Below are 17345 nucleotides of genomic sequence, written 5' to 3' on the forward strand. Positions count from 1 at the left end.
CTCCAACAAAATCATCCCAGCCAGGACTTTGTCAAGCCTGACCTTAAAAACCTCTAAGGAAGGAGATTCCACTACGTCCCTAGGTAATCCATTCCAGCGCTTCACCACCCTCCTAGTGAAAAAGTTTTTCCTAATATCCAACCTAAACCTCCCCCACTGCAACTTGAGACCATTACTCCTTGTTCCGTCATCTGGTACATCCAAGAATAGTCTAGATCCATCCTCTTTGGAACCCCCTTTCAGGTAGTTGCAAGCAGCTATCAAATCCCCCCTCATTCTTCTCTTCTGCAGACTAAATAATCCCAGTTCCCTCAGCCTCTCCTCATAAGTCATGTGCTTCAGCCCCCTAATCATTTTTGTTGCCCTCCGCTGGACTCTTTCCAATTTTTCCACATCCTTTTTGTAGTGTGGGGCCCAAAACTGGACACAGTACTCCAGATGAGGCCTCACCAAAGCCAAATAGAGGGGAATGATCATGTCCCTCCATCTGCTGGCAATGCCCCTACTTATACAGCCCAAAATGCCGTTAGCCTTCTTGGCAACAAGGGCACACTGTTGACTCATATCCAGCTTCTCGTCCACTGTAACCCTAAGTCCTTTTCTGCAGAATTGCTCCTAGCCACTCGGTCCCTAGTCTGTAGCAGTGCATGGGATTCTTCTGTCCTTAACTGCAGGACTCTGCATTTGTCCTTGTTGAACTTCATCAGATTTCTTTTGGCCCAATCCTCTAATTTGTCTAGGTCCCTCTGTATCCTACCCTTACCCTCCAGCGTATCTACCACTCCTCCCAGTTTAGTGTCATCTGCAAACTTGCTGAGGGTGCAATCCATGCCATCCCCCAGATCATTAATGAAGATATTGAACAAAACCGGCCCCAGGAACGACGCTTGGGGCATTCCGCTTAATACCGGCTGCCAACTAGATATGGAGCCATTGATCACTACCCGTTGAGCCCGATGATCTAGCCAGCTTTCTATCCACCTTACAGTCCATTCATCCAGCCCATACTTCTTTAACTTGCTGGCAAAAATACATGCCCACTGGATACATGTAACCACAGTCTTTTTCCATTCCTTGGCCCATTCCTTCAGCCCCTTTCTGTAGTGGCCTATGTATCACTAGTGTGGAACCCAGTTCTGTCACATTCAGGAGTTGCAGTGTCCTCTGTGCACCCACTGAACAGTTACCCATTCACATGTAGTGTAAGCACAATGATTCTGCTGCACTGGGGGACTTTCTGTGTCCATCTATGTTCCTGGGTGAATTTCAACAAAAGTGCGCACAGCTGACATTTACCCTAATGAGGATTGCACACAGCAACAATCAGACCCTGTAGTTTTCCCAAGGGAAGCTCAACCAAAATATACTTGTTTATCATCAGAATTTGTCTTAACTTTATTGTCTTACCTAGAGACTTTTCCTTTGCAATCTATAAATGGGAAAGGCTCACTCCTTCACGCTGCTATTTAAAGCTTTCATGGAATGCTTAACACATGCTCTTACTTCTGAGCATAGTTCAAGTTGAGGGACAATGTTATATTGATCCAGTGACTAACGTCACTGCAAGAAAATTTCTGCCAGCTGATCGAAGTAATTGGTCTCTTATGCAATGGTAAGCCAGAGACAGTGAAATACTATTTTTGCCATTTTTTAAAAGCACGAGAAAAAATAATGGAGAAAGTAATGGAGAAAAAAATTAAAAGATACAGGATATAAATTAGGTGTACATTAAATCCAATTACCTTATAGTAATATTAGTACACAGCAGAAATGGGTTTACAGAAATAGAATAAACAAGTCATAATTACACAAGTGGTTTTCAGGGAAGAGAACGGCTGAAGCACTACAGATCTCAGTATAAGAAACCGAGAAGGTGAAGCTCCTAATTTCATTATAAATGCAGCAACAGTAAATATTTTGTGCTTGTTGAAACACTGAGTTTAGGAAAAGCCAAATGATGTAAACAACAGGCTCACTAGCATCAATGATAAATAATTTTCCCTGACACAAAAACTCCATATTGTAATCTTTAACCAGCCTGAGGACAGTGCTCTGTATATTTGGGCTGAAATTTGTCAATCCATCTAGGGATTTGGATGTCCATTTCCACTAATTTTAATGTCCATTAATTTTAATGGGAATTGGGCATCCAAATCCTTTAGGCAGCTCTGAAAGTCTCAACCTTAATTTTCATTTGCCTTAAGGAGAAACTGAAAACAAGCAAGGCTTTCCATTAAGTAACTGTTAACATGCAGCACCACTGCACGAAGTACTAAAAGCAACAAAGAGACTATTCTCCCTCCATTGGTATATCTGTGAAAAGTGGGTTTGATTGCTTTTAATTTACATCTGCCAATAGTTGAAAATATAAATTAAAGCCTAAAATTATAACTATGTTTACAGACTTTCCATTGTGATACTAAAACTATGTTCTACATAAAGCATTTAATATATTCAAGAACAGTTTGTTATTATTATTATTATTATAGGGCATTAATTCATTTACTTCATTATGGACTACATCATCAAACAGTAATTGGAACAAAATAGAACATGGTTTTACAAAAGGTAGATTGTGCCAGACGAACCTTATCATCTTCTTGAGAAGATAACTGATTTTTTAGACAAAGGAAATGCAGTAGCTCTAATCTACCTGGATTTCAGTAGGGTATTTGATACAGTTTAACATGGGAAATTATTAGTTAAATTGGAGAAGATGGGGATTAATGTGAAAACTGAAAGGTGGATAAGGAACTGGTTAAAGGGAGACTACAAGGAGTCATACTGAAAGGTGAACTGTCAGTCTGGAGGGAGGTTACTGAAGGAGTTCCTCAGGGATCAGTCTTGGGACCAATCTTATTTAACATTTTAATTCATGACTTTGGCACAAGAAGTGGGAGCATGCTAATAAAATTTGCAGACGACATAAAGTTGGGAGTTATTGCCAATACGGAGGAGGACAGGAATATAATACAAGACAATAGAAATGGGATGAAATCTAATAGTGCAAAGTGCAAGGTCATGCACTTAGGGGACTAATAACAAGAATTTTTGATATGGGGGTGGTGAGAAAACCTGGATTTGTGCTGGAAATGGCCCACCTTGATTATCATGCACATTGTAGGGGGAGTGGTCACTTCGGATGAGCTATTACCAGCAGGAGAGTGAGTTTGTGTGAGTATGGGGGTGGGGGAGTGAGAAAACCTGGATTTGTGCTGGAAATGGCCCACTTTGATTTTCATGCAGGTTGTAAGGAGAGTGGTCACTTTGGATAGGCTATTACCAGCAGGAGAGTGAGTTTGTGTGTGTGGTTTTTGGAGGGGGGTGAGGGGGTGAGAGAACCTGGATTTCTGCAGGAAATGGCCCACCTTGATTATCATACGCATTGTGAAGACAGTGGTCACTTTGGATGGGCTATTACCAGCAAGAGAGTGAGTTTGTTTGTGGGGGGGCGGAGGGTGAGAACCTGGATTTGTGCTGGAAATGGCCCAACTTGATGATCACTTTAGATAAGCTATTACCAGCAGGAGAGTGGGGTGGGAGGAGGTATTGTTTCATGGTGTCTGTGTATATAATGTCTTCTGGGATTTCCACAGTATGCATCCGATGAAGTGAGCTGTAGCTCACGAAAGCTCATGCTCAAATAAATTGGTTAGTCTCTAAGGTGCCACAAGTCCTCCTTTTCTTTTTGCTATGAGCTGCGGACTTATCAGTTGGAAGCAACAGACGAGGAGAAAGACCTGGGGATATTGGTTGATCACAGGATAACTATGAGCTGCCAAAATGATTTGGCCATGAAAAAGGCTAAAGCAATCCTAGGATGCATCAGACAAGGTATTTCCAGTAGAGATACGGAAGTGTTACTGCACTCATACAAGGCACTGGTGAGACCTCAGCTGGAATACTATGTGCAATTCTGGTCTCCCCCATTTAAAAAGATGAATTCAAACTGGAAGAGGTGCAGAGAAGGGCTACTAGGATGATCAGAAGAATGGAAAACCTACCTTATGAGAGGAGACTCAAGGGGGCTGGCTTGTTTAACCTAACAAAACAAAGGCTGAGGGGAGATATGGTTGCTCTCTAGTAATACATCAAAGGGATAAACACCAGGGAGGGAGAGGAGTTATTTAAGTTAAGTGCCAATGATGACACAAAAACAAATGGATATAAACTGGCCATCAACAATTTTAGGCTTGAAATTAGATGAAGGTTTCTAACCATCAGAGGAGTGAAGTTCTGGAACAGCCTTCCAAGGGAAACAGCGGGGGCAAAAAACCTAACTGGCTTCAAGATGGAGCTTGATACATTTATGGAGGGGATGGCATAATGAGAGTGACTACAATGCCACGTGGCCCATCTGCAACTGCTACTAGCAAGGTTTCAGAGCAGCAGCCGTGTTAGTCTGTATTCGCAAAAAGAAAAGGAGTACTTGTGGCACCTTAGCGACTAACCAATTTATTCGATGAAGTGAGCTGTAGCTCACGAAAGCTTATGCTCAAATAAATTGGTTAGTCTCTTAAGGTGCCATAAGTACTCCTTTTCTTTTTGCTACTAGCAAAAATCCCCAACAGCCAGAGATGGAGCAGTAGATGGGGAGGGCTCAGAGTTACTCCAGAGAATTCTTGCCAAGGTGTCCGACTGGTGGGACTTCCAATATGCTCAGGGTTCAACTGATCGCCATATTTGGGGTCAGGAAGGAATTTCCCCCAGGTCAGAATGGCAGAAATCCTGTTTTTTTTTTTCACCTTCCTCTGCAGCATGGGGCATGGGTCACCTGCTGGTTTAAACTAGTGTAAATGGTGGAGCCTCTGTAACTTGAAGTCTTTAATCATGATTTGGGTACTTTAGTAACTGAAGCAGAGGTTAGGGGTCTATTACAGTAGAGGGTGAGTGAAATTCTGCAGCCTGCAATGTGCAGGAGGTCAAACTAGATGATCACAATGGTCCCTTCTGCCCTTAAAGTCTATGAGAATCCCCTATGCTGTAAAGTCCTACCTAAGAGACAGGAAATTCTCATTTGTAGAATTTCGCCATCATCATCATTCTGTCAAGGGGAGTTAGGAGAGCTCCATTCAATTAACATCCATCTCTCAAAAAATAAAACCCCACAAAATCTAGAGACAAAGCATCAGCACCAATTACTTTTAACTCTGAATTTATGTCAATATTCTGGCAACAATTTAAATTTTTTCTTTATTTTTAATAAAAAAAAAATAACATAGTGTTTGTGAAAGGTGCAAAACTGGTGGCTCCAAGACTGAACTTCTCTGTTCACAAAACAGAGCACAGCAACTTAAAAAAACAAATCCAAGGCAGCCATTCAGCAAGCAAGGTATTTAAGCACATATCCAATGAAGCGTGTGAGGAGCCCCATGAGGTATGCATTCATGATTACAAGTACTGATAGTCACAGTGTTGTGCCTCAATGTACCATCTGAGAAGTAAACAGACAAAATACTGAACCTAAATAAGTCAGGAATATTGTCTATGGTAATTCAAATGTTTAAAGTTAGGCATGTGTTTGTTGCTGAATTGGGGTCTCAGTTCACTATGGGCCTGATCCAAAGCCCTGTAAAGTCAATGGAAGTCTTTCCATTGACTCAAATAGACAGTTGATCTGGTCCTACAATGCACCATTTGTGATGGTGTTGTTTGTACTATCAACATTCTTAGCCCATTCATTCACTTAGGCAATAATTCATGACTGATAAATTAGAGCCTTATCCTGCAAACCCTTATTCGTGAGATGAATCCTCGTTTATGTGAGTAGCCACAATGAACTGAACTGATACTCAAGTAAGGGGTTTCAGGATTCGATGCTAATGTAGAACTCCCCATTATTTCACACACTTCAGCATTTGGCTGTAAAATTTCATCATTTCTTAGACTGTATAAGAGCATAATAATATCCAATTATCACCATTCCCTGTTCCCGTTTGTGTTTTAGGCTTTTCACTTCAATTTGTGTTTCAAGGATCCAGTATGAACACCTGCAGACACCACTATGCACACACCCATACATTCCCTAGTCCAAAAAGGAAAAGCAGCTGTCAAGAGAGTACTAACCCAGAGTTCATATGGTCTGTTTGCTTGAACGTTTTAGAAAAGCAGATTGAAATTACTGTACCTATAATGCTAATGCTAATTGTCAGTATCTTTCTGGTAATTGAGGTGCCTGGAAATGAATGCAATATTCCAGGTGTGGTCACACTATATCTGTAAGGAGAACGAATAGTCCCTTCCTCCTCCAGGGTAGGATGTCTCCCAGAATGTATCACAATGCAGAAATGGCATTTTTTGCACCCATATCATATTGCAAATTCTTGTCTCAGTTTTCCTGTGATATGACATGGTGCTGGCATTTATTCCAGGATATAAAGGGAATAAAAGAAATTTGGGAATATCCTATAATATGATGATGTTGGAATTTAGGAGCAGGCAAGCCACACTGTCTAGCTATGCTTATCTGTGTGTGTAGCTGCATAAATCAGCATTATGATGATATAGAATCAGAAAGATAAGACAACTGACAATTATCTATTTCATCAACCAATCTCCTTTGTAGTAACAAAAAACCATATGTTTCAGAGTAGCAGCCGTGTTAGTCTGTATTCGCAAAAAGAAAAGGAGTACTTGTGGCACCTTAGAGACTAACAAATTTATTTGAGCATAAGCTTTCGTGAGCTACAGCTCACTTCATCGGATGCATTCAGTGGAAAATACAGTGGGGAGATATATATACACAGAGACCATGAAACAATGGGTGTTATCATACACACTGTAAGGAGAGTGATCACTTAAGCTGAGCTAATACCAGCAGGAGAGCAGGGTGGGGGAGAGAGAAAACCTTTTGTAGTGATAATCAAGGTGGGCCATTTCCAGCAGTTGACAAGAACGTCTGAGGAACGGGCCGGGGGGGGGGGGGGGGGGGGGGGGGGGGGGGGAGGAAATAAATATGGGGAAATAGTTTTACTTTGTGTAATGACCCATCCACTCCCAGTCTCTATTCAAGCCTAAGTTAATTGTATCCAGTTTGCAAATTAATTCCAATTCAGCAGTCTCTCGTTGGAGTCTGTTTTTGAAGTCTTTTTGTTGTAATACTGCGACTTTTATGTCTGTAATCGAGTGACCAGAGAGATTGAAGTGTTCTCCGACTGGTTTTTGAATGTTTTAATTCTTGACGTCTGATTTGTGTCCATTTATTCTTTTACGTAGAGACTGTCCAGTTTGACCAATGTACATGGCAGAGGGGCATTGCTGGCACATGATGGCATATATCACATTGGTAGATGTGCAGGTGAACGAGCCTCTGATGGTTTGGCTGATGTGATTAGGCCCTATGATGGTGTCCCCTGAATAGATATGTAGACACAGTTGGCAACGGGCTTTGTTGCAAGGATAGGTTCCTGGGTTAGTGGTTCTGTTGTGTGGTATGTGGTTGCTGGTGAGTATTTGCTTCAGGTTGGGGGGCTGTCTGTAAGCAAGGTCGGGCCTGTCTCCCAAGATCTGTGAGAGTGATGGGTCGTCCTTCAGGATAAGTTGTAGATCCTTGATAATGCGTTGGAAAGGTTTTAGTTGGGGGCTGAAGGTGATGGCTAGTGGCGTTCTGTTATTTTCTTTGTTGGGCCTGTCCTGTAGTAGGTGACTTCTGGGTACTCTTCTCCCCACTGTATTTTCCACTGAATGCATCCGATGAAGTGAGCTGTTGCTCATGAAAGCTTATGCTCAAATAAATTTGTTAGTCTCTAAGGTGCCACAAGTACTCCTTTTCTTTTTTTGAAAAAACCATATGTATCAAAAACAGGAAGGTGGATATGTTGGGACATTCTGGCATCTCCCTATACTGTCAGAATACAGAGTATTGCAATAGCACTTCAAAGAAGCATTAGTTGCAGTGCAGATTTTAACGATCTTTCACACCCTTGTTCTTGCTGTTCTCTTACACAGTTTTCTAAAAATACCTGTCAGGGCTTGAAACTGCCAAATGCCATCAGGGAGATGGCCTATTATGAGCACAGTATAGAACTTTCAACAAGTTTATGAGTCAACTACACTGTAAACCTATGTCTCCTTTCTCAAGCTTCCAGATTTCCCATTCAGTTTGTTAAACATCTGAAATAATTCCAGGCGTTTCACATAAATACTTACTACATATATGTACCATCAGACAGTAACTACAGCATTACCTATATGTCATTTACTTTAAAGTAGAACTCAGACTTGTTTGTACATGAATAGGCATTCTGCAACATTCTAAATCGCAGGCCTTACTGATGGCATAGAAGAACAAATCTTGATAATATACTATAAAGTCCCATTCTGCTCTGCTTCAATAGGGCTTTTCTGCCTTCCCTGCAAAGTGAAAAATAGGCAGGGGGGAAAGAGAGAAAACTTAACCCTAACTACAAATACCCATCAAGAAAGATTACATTTGGGAATACATTTAAATATAAGAAAAGTTTTTGTGGTGGTGATTAAAAGCAAAACTTCAATAATAGTTTCATTTCACGGAACACACCAAACTCTTAACTTGATTAGTTTCACAGTTTCTTCCTTCAGACTTAAAATAAAAACTTACGTCTTTTCCCAGCACTCTAAGTTCAAACTGCATTTCCTTGAAGTGAACCTTTGTAATTCTAGGCCTAAATGTTGAAAAAAAGATAAAGAGAAGTGTTATGGTATTTAAATCCAACACATCAGAAGAAGAAACAAAAAAAATTGAAAGGAGAGTTTCAGTAAGCCATTCATACATAATCATTTTTACCAGTGCTCCACATATATCACTCACAAGAAAAAAAGTGATACTTAAACACTTCAATGTGAGCGGTGAAAGTTAAAACCATCTCTTACAATATTAGAAATAGAACACAGACAATTTAATCTAGACAGAAAGATCCATGATTCCAACAAGTACATCAGATTAGTTCTCATAAAACTAACCAGTCATATCATATGTATATTCGGTATTGTTTATTTTTCCTTTTAGCCACATTATTTTAATACAGTCTGCAATATTATGTTGTACATACCAGAAATACTTCCCTACTTGTTTTTTATTCTTGTAAACAACAACTCCTACAGGTGTTAATCCTAAAAAATATTCAGACTTGTTTTCACCCTGGAAAATAGAACAGATGTCATTTTATTACTTACAACCACAATTTTATTTTTATAGATATCATCTAAGAAGCAGTGTGGCCTGGTAAATGGAGCACTGGTGTGGGACTGTGGAGAAATGGGTTCTATTACTGGCTCTGCTGCTGGGTAACTTTGGGCAAGTCACTTTAACCTCTCTGTGCCTCAGTCTCCTCATCTGAAAATGGGGATAATGATACTGACCTCCTTTGTAAAACTCTTTGAAATCTGCTAATGAAAACCTCTGTATAAGTGGTTACTATGATCACCATCATCTTAGTAAGCTAAACACCCAAACCTACAAAATTCTTTCTTCCTTGAGTAACTTTACTCATGGAAGTAATCCTATAAACTTCAGTGGGATTGCTCTCATAAGTAAGGATTACTTACATGAATCAGGTAAGAGAAACAATTCATCAACTAAATAGCCATATTTCTCTTCTTTAAAAATCTAAAGAAACTAATTACAGTCAAAACTTCACACTGCATAAGATACAGTATTTACTCATAATGTAAATATACTTCCGAATGCTAGAATAGGTTCATTCTACCATACCAACCAAGACACATGAATAATCAGTCTGCTCAACTAACTTCTGGTCCCTGCAGAACTGAAAAATGTAATGATCATATTGGGAAACCATGGAGGGGTCAAAAACTGTAATCAAAAGGAGACGCAGAAAATGACACAACGAGTCATCTCCCTGATCTAATCAGCAGCCATGTACCATATTAAATAAAAGCAATTTTTAAGTACTACTAGTTAACCCCACCACGTGTAAGGAGGTAGGAGCTACCAATGTGGCAAGGCACAAGGAAGGGACTTGCAGCAGAAGAGAGGTCTCTTGAAATATTCTACAGGCTATTCTTCTGAACCCACACTTTCTTGGTACTCTCCTTCAGACAAATGTCCAAATAATTTTTTAACGAGCACCATGCCAACCCACCCCCTAAAAAATTATTTCCTACCTTAAAATTGTATTTCTGCAAGAGGCTCCACCAATCTGAAATTATTTTGCTGCTCCTTCATCTCCCAAAGACTGATCTGCTGACTTAGATTTCTTCTACCTGGCCCACCCCTGTGCGCAGCCCAGCCACAAAGGCCAAAGTTTTTCACAAATGAACATGGACTTCCTACCATGTCATGGACAAATGAACATGCACTTTCAGGAAGATCTGGGGCATGAGGGTCTCCATTTTTCCATTGGAAAAGAAAGGATCTCATGAGGGAGGATGAGAGGTACAAAACCCAGAGAATAAATCCCCTATCAAGATATGACACCCAACAAATGCCATAACTCTTGAATTAAGGTGTATAATGTTAGTCTGACCTGCTTCCCCGTAACATGATTGGAGACACCTTCTCCCTACTGAAACACTGTTGCCCTCATGATGCTGGAGAGGGTTCCTAAATTAACCAACTGCAATGAGGGATTCAGAGCACTTTTCTCACAATGGATGACAAACCCCATGATAAGGAGGGACCCAGTGCCTTCCCCATATGAAATACTTCTTAAGTTGTTGGGGTCTATATAGCCAATCAACTTGGTACAGGATAACATGAAAATTCTGATGGCAAATTGCAGCTGCCTCTACAATTCATGGTAAATATTCAAAATCTCACAGGATGAAATCCCGAAGGGAAGAGATGAGAACTGACAAGGAATAGTCTCTAAGCCAAGCCAAGGTATTTGTGGTGAGACTCTGTGACTGGAATAAGGAGGAAAGCATCCTTTATTAATACTACATAGCCTCCTGGCTCTACCAAGGCTGTTACTTAGTGTTTCAGTTTCAAAGCATTTGTAGGCCACGAAGAATTTGAGTCTTTTGAGGTTTAAAACCCCCTGATATTTTGGGCAGGGCACCAAAGAGAAAGAAAACTTTCTGAAACCTTTGTAGGGTTTACACTGAATCACTACTGAGAATCTCATAAACAATGTATTTTCACCATCATTTTCTTGGATCCATCAGTATTGGGCAAGAGTTAAAATGACTGCTGGGAGTGACTCAGTAACGTTCTATGTGGCATCCAGCTGCGATCATGGATAGAAACCAGTCGTAGGTTCTCTCAGTTTTCAACAACACGCTAACCTGTGTTCCCTGTGGGTTACAGGGCTCAGCTACGTTTCTAGCATCAGAAAGATTCCTTTGTTTCTTCAGGAAATTCCTTTATGTTGGGCTCCGCTTTTGCTAAGGAAAATGTAGTGGAATTTTTACCTGAATCCAAATTTTGCTGCAGAATTATCAAAACTTACTCAATCCCTAGTGACTTCTGCCCCATCCCCAGCTTTCCATTTAAGTTTTAAAGACTTTTTGTCATGCCATCGAATTTAAAATATTTAGCTTCAATTAAAACAGTACTTACATAGACAGGATGGAGATCTACTCCATACATTTCCAGTGATTTGGCCACTCCTAAGTAATCCAGCTCTGCCTCAGCAGGAACCTGACCCCTGTAAACGGTATAATGAATAAGAACGCTGCCTCTCAATTCAACGCTACAACAGTTGTTAAAATAAATCGTATTAACAAAGCTTGTTGAATAGGTAAGCAATGCTTCCATGGTATTGACTTAGACCTTCATTCACTGCATGGCACTGTGCTCCTACTTGCTCCAGATAAAATGGGTTCCAGCGTTCACTGTGTCTGCTACACGCTGTTGCCTTATATATTAAATTGATGTTAACTACAGTGGCAAAACTTTCCTTGTCTACCTGCTGCTAACTCCCAAAAATACTCCTGCTGCTGTCCCAAAAATACTTCACAGCTTTCATCTTCAGGCCTAAAAAGCAAAAAGGTCTTATTTTAAATCACTGCATCATTACTATAAATCAGCAAGAGAAAGAGAGACCATTTAGGGGATGATTTCCCTATAGCAGTGCTAAAGCTGGCAGATATCGTGAGGAAGGCATCAAGAATTTCATGAGTTCAGATAAGATATTCCCTTCTCAATAAAGATTTGCCAAAAGAAAGGCAGGCCCTCTGGAAACCTTAACCTTCTAATGCAAAAACTCAGTTTGGAGTCTACTGCAGGACCGTATCACAAATTATCTGCAGGAAACCGACTCTCCTTCTCCATGTAAGTATCATTGCAGCAACCAGCAACTTTCACTAGTTATATACGGTAGAGAAATAATGGAGAAAAACAGAAACCTAGGTATGTATTTGACACCAGTGAGGAGGGATTTATTACTTCGCACTGGGGGGGGGAGGGATAGCTCAGTGGTTTGAGCATTGGCCTGCTAAATCTAGGGTTGTGAGTTCAATCCTTGAGGGGGCCATTTACGGATCTGGGGCAAAAATTGGGGATTGGTCCTGCTTCAAGCAGCGGGTTGGACTAGATGACCTCCTGAGGTCCCTTCCAACCCTAACCTTCTATGATTCAAAGAGTCCTATAAACATGGCTCATTCATAGGCAAAAGGAGAATAACTGAGTAAATCCAAAGCCTTTAACAATGTACACATCCTCAGTGTTTAATTTTACTCTTCCCTTAATAACGGTCATAGATGCAACATACTCAATAAGGCTCTCCATTGTAAGGCTGAAGTAATACTTCTGCAATCTCATTCCCAACTGGGATTTACCATACTTTTGTTAATTACTCAGTAGCATTCATATAAACGTTATTGAGACTGTAACTTATGAATATACCAGCATCAGTTCAAAAGGATTCATCAATGTGTATTCCAAAGACACTTCACATCTTATGCTTTAGCCTGCATATGTTGCCTTGGTGAAATGTTTCACTCCTATGTTTAATATCATCCATATCCAAGATGTGATATGGGGCCCAGGATCTTGTCATAAGATTTCAAAAATCCTGTAATACATGCTGTCTCTCTTTTTCTTATCTCCCCATTCCTTTCTTCTGGTTAAGAAGAGTGGAGATCTAATCAACTGGTGTCTTCCCAGGCTGGCACTCCCTGTGTTTGCTTTACGTGTGACAGGGAAGAGATGTGTGCAATGTAGAGGCAAAAATAGTAGTGGAATGCCAGCCTCCAGCATGAATACAGAAACCTCTCATGGCTATATAAATGACTCCATCTGTACTGTGGATAGAGGTTGCTCCTCTCTGTGGATGGAGCAGTAGAAATAATGATTGTAGACGTCTACCTCCTTATCAAAATTTAGGAGCTGAAGCAAGCTGAGGCTGAGCTTAGCCCCCATTTACAAGAGTTCATGGGTAAGAAGAGGATCCAAAGCCCACTACAGAGAAAACTTGCAAGGGCAAGATTTCTTTCTTGGTGCATTTTTGGTTCACTGCTGTATTTACTAATACACAGCAGGGTCATATGTATTTCCCAATTCTGTGGTTATGGAATCTGCCACAGGAATCACCTCTTATACACCCCAAATTGCAAAATTTTGCTCCAGACTTAGATTTTTCATTTAAAAAAATTATACTTCTAGCCCTCATAATTGTGAAACAAAATGTTCACTGAAGCACTGTTTTCTTCAGAGTCTGCAGACAATCTGAAACAACAGCACTAAAAGGTGTGAATTGCCACTCATCTCAATGAGTTAACTCTAAAATCTATCAATGACAATTTACATGTCAACACTGCTAACTATAAAAAGAAAAGGAATACTTGTGGCACCTTAGAGACTAACAAATTTATTAGAGCATAAGCTTTCGTGAGCAACAGCTCACTTCATCTATTTCATTTCTGATTTTGTTTGCAAAAACATCATGCTAAATAACATGCTTCTACCACGATTCCAAACTGCCTCTCAACCTGCCAAATGCCCCAACTGTCCATTCAGTAACGATATATTTGGAAAAGTCTCTAAAGAGGAAAGGCACTGCTCTGTGAAGATGTAAACTGTGGCTAGTACAGAACACGAACAGAGTCTTTCCCAGCATACAGGAAACAGGGTGAGGGGAGAGCTAGATGTAGAAACTCTTCACTGAAAACATTCTCAAACGTTCAATATTTCATCATATCTTCCAAGTTAAAATGAAGGGATCCAGTGTAGCTCTATACTTCAGCTCAGAGTTTTAAACCTTCTCTCAGTACACACCATTTTCCAAACGTCACAATGTTACTTAGAATCATAGAAATGTAGGGCTGGAAGGAACTTCCAGAAGCCATCAAGCCCAGCTCCCTGTACTGAGGTAGGATCAAGTAAATCTAAACCATCCCTGATAAGGTTTTTGTATAACCTGCTCTTGAGAACTTGCAATGATGGGGATTCCACAGCCTCCCTTGGAAGCCTGTTCCAGAGCTTAACTGCCCCTATAGTTAGAAAGTTTAATTTCCTAATATCTAACCTAAATCTCCCTTGCCGCAGATTAAGCCCATTACTACTTGTCTTACCTCCAATGGACATGGAGAACAATTGATCACAGTCCACTTTATAACAGCCCTTAACATATTTGAACACTGTTATCAGGTCCCCACTCAGTCTTCTTTTCTCCAGACTAAACATGCCCAGTTTTTAAAATCTTACCTCATAGGTCAGGTTCTCCAAATCTTTTATCATTTTTCTTGCTCTACTCTGGACTTTCTCCAGTTTGTCCACATCTTTCCTAACATGTAGCACCCAGAATTGGAAACAATACTCCAGATAATTGGGACAATTACCTCCCATGTCCTACATACAAAGCTCCTGTTAATCCACCCCAGAATGATATAAGACTCGTATTCAATTAGTGATCCATTATAAACCCAGATCCTTTTTCAGCTGTAGAGCCTATCACTTAGCAAGTTATTCCCCATTTTGTAATTATGCATTTAGTTTTTCCTTCTCACGTGAATACTTTGCACTTATCTTTACTGAATTTTATCTTGTTGAATTCAGACCAGTTCTGGAATTTGTCAAGATCATTTTGAATGCTAATCTTGTCCTCCAAAGTGTTTGCAACCTCTCCCAGCATGGTGTCATGCAGAAGTTTTATAAGCATGCTCTCCATTCTATTGTACAAGTCATTTATGAAAATATTAAACAGTCCCTGAGCCAGGACTGACCTCTGTGGGACCCCACTAACCCACCTTCCCAGTTTGACAATTAACCCATTTTGACAGTGATAACTACTCATTGAGTACAGTCTTTCAACTAGTTATAGTAATTTCATCTAGACCACCAGTCTAGGCTAGTTTGCTTATGAGAATGCCACATGGGACTGTGTCAAAAGCCTTACTAAAATCAACTACCCTAACCACTAGGCCAGGAACCCTGTCAAAAAAGGGAAATTTGACAGTGACTGGGACCTGGTGCTCCCTTGCCGGTTTATGTATGACACTGCAGTGGTATTGTCAGAGAGGAACTGAATGTGTTGGGCTCAGATGAGGGGCAGGAATGCACAGCAGGCTTAGCGGACCGCTCGTAGCTCCAGGATGTTGATGCACTGCGTCCATGTCCCTTGCACGGCATGTCCATCGAGGTGGGCACCCCAACCGGCTAGAGAGGTGTCTGTGGTGATAGTGGCTGTGGGGTCAGAAGTGGTGAAGGGGGTGCCTAGCAACACCTTGGCAGGGTTGGTCCACCACAGTAAGGAGGTCCAGACCAGATGTGGGACAATCAGGTGACATCCAGGTGGGTCTGCAGACTTATAGGACCCACAGTTGTAGACAGCGCATGTGTAGGCAGGCAGGCGGCATTACATGGATACAGGCCACCATGTGGCCAAGGAGGCAGAGACAGTGCTGCAGTATGGGGCGTGGAGTGCAGCGTAGGGCTACCATGAGGGCTGTCAGGGTGGCAAAATGGTCCACTGGGAGGAAGGCCCAAGCTGTCACGAATCCACGGAATCCGATTAAATGAATTGTCTGCGTTGGAACAAGCACAGATTTCTCCTCGTTGATACAAATGCCGAGAGTGGCATGGAGCGAGTGGAGAGCGCAGATGGACGACAACATTTTGGTGAGGGTTCGCACCTCTGGTAGCCAGTTGTCTAAGTAAGAGAACATAGGGTACTCCTGTTGTCGCAGCTGGGCTGCAGTGACCACAGAGACCTTGGTATAAACCCTCGGGGCCGTCAAGAAGCTAAAAGGAAGAACTCAAACGATAGTGGTTGTCGCCCACGCAGAAAGGAAGAAACTTGCAATGGGCCAGATGGATGTCAATGTGGAAATAAGCATCTTTCATGTTGAGAGGTGTGAACCATACCCCCAGGGGAAGGGAGGGGATATTTGATGGAAACATCATCATACGGAACTTGGTCTTCCTGATGACAGTGTTGAGTAGTTAGAGATTGAGTACAGGGCAGAGACTTCCATTTTTTGAGATGAAAAAGTACAAGGAGTAGAAGCCCTTGCCAATGAAGGGGCCAGCCACTAGTTCGATCACACCATTCCTCAGGAGGTTGTCTGCCTCATGTAGGAGGCTGTGATGAGAGAGACTCCCAGGAGGTGCTGGGGGCGGGGTGGGGGCGCGGGGAAGGGGAAGGTAAGGAACTTGATAGAGTAACCATGTTATACAATCTCTAGTACCCAACGGTCCATGGTGATCTCAACCCAGATGACCCCAAAGGTGGTAGGGGGGACCAGAGGCAGCAATGTGGGGAGCTCGCAGCTCTCGATATGCATGTCAAAACTGGGCCTTTGTTTGATGCCATAGTACAGCTGAGGAGGTGGCAGTAGCTGATGGTCACGGATGCTGCGATCTTGGGGGGCCGCCATGCAGGCTCCTGATACTGGACGTAAGCATGCTGGTAGGGTGCGAGGAGTGTGGTCAGAAGGATGGCCTCTGTTGCTTTCAACAGAGCACTGGGATATAAATCCCGAGAGACTAGAATTTCACTCTTAAGTCTTTCAGGGAGTGGAGGAACTCATCCATCTTCGCCAAGAACAACTTGTCCTCATCAAAGGGGAGGTCCTCGATCGTGGTCTGGACCTCCCTGGGGAAGCTGTAGGATTGCAGCCAGGAGTCTCATCGTACGACAATGCCTGTGGCAAGAGAGCGGGAGGATGTATCTGCTGCATGCACAGCAGCTTGGAGGCTACCCTTGGCCGTCAGGCAGCCTTCCTCCTCTAGAGTCTGGAATGGCTGTTGCTTGTCCTGTGGCAAATCCTCCAAGAACTCTACTAGCTTGGCATAGTTACTAAAGTCATACTTGGCAAGCTGATCTTGGATATGCAGAACTGCAGGCTGCAGAGGAGTAATCCTTGTGGCCAGGAGGTCAAGGCAGTTTGCTGAACTATCCGAGGGTGGAGGGGGTGGAGGTATGGGAATGCTGCCTTGCCCATTCAGTTGCCGCATGAACCAC

The 17345-nt window shown here is 41.9% G+C and overlaps 1 protein-coding gene across 5 annotated transcripts in view; it reads right to left on the minus strand.

Annotated features, from left to right (window-relative positions):
• Nucleotides 1–17345, minus strand: part of EPB41L4A (erythrocyte membrane protein band 4.1 like 4A) — a 212415-nt gene that overhangs the window by 90273 nt on the left and 104797 nt on the right. For all 5 annotated transcript variants that reach the window (XM_043547061.1, XM_037901537.2, XM_043547063.1 and 2 more), the window contains 3 exons: nt 11501–11588; nt 9030–9118; nt 8579–8642 (listed from right to left, as the gene is read on the minus strand). In XM_043547061.1, the coding sequence (XP_043402996.1) occupies nt 8579–8642; nt 9030–9118; nt 11501–11588 (241 nt within the window). The remainder of the gene's footprint in view (nt 1–8578; nt 8643–9029; nt 9119–11500; nt 11589–17345) is intronic.

Source organism: Chelonia mydas, chromosome 5 (genome assembly GCF_015237465.2).
Source record: "Chelonia mydas isolate rCheMyd1 chromosome 5, rCheMyd1.pri.v2, whole genome shotgun sequence".
Classification (NCBI taxonomy): Eukaryota; Metazoa; Chordata; order Testudines; family Cheloniidae; genus Chelonia; species Chelonia mydas.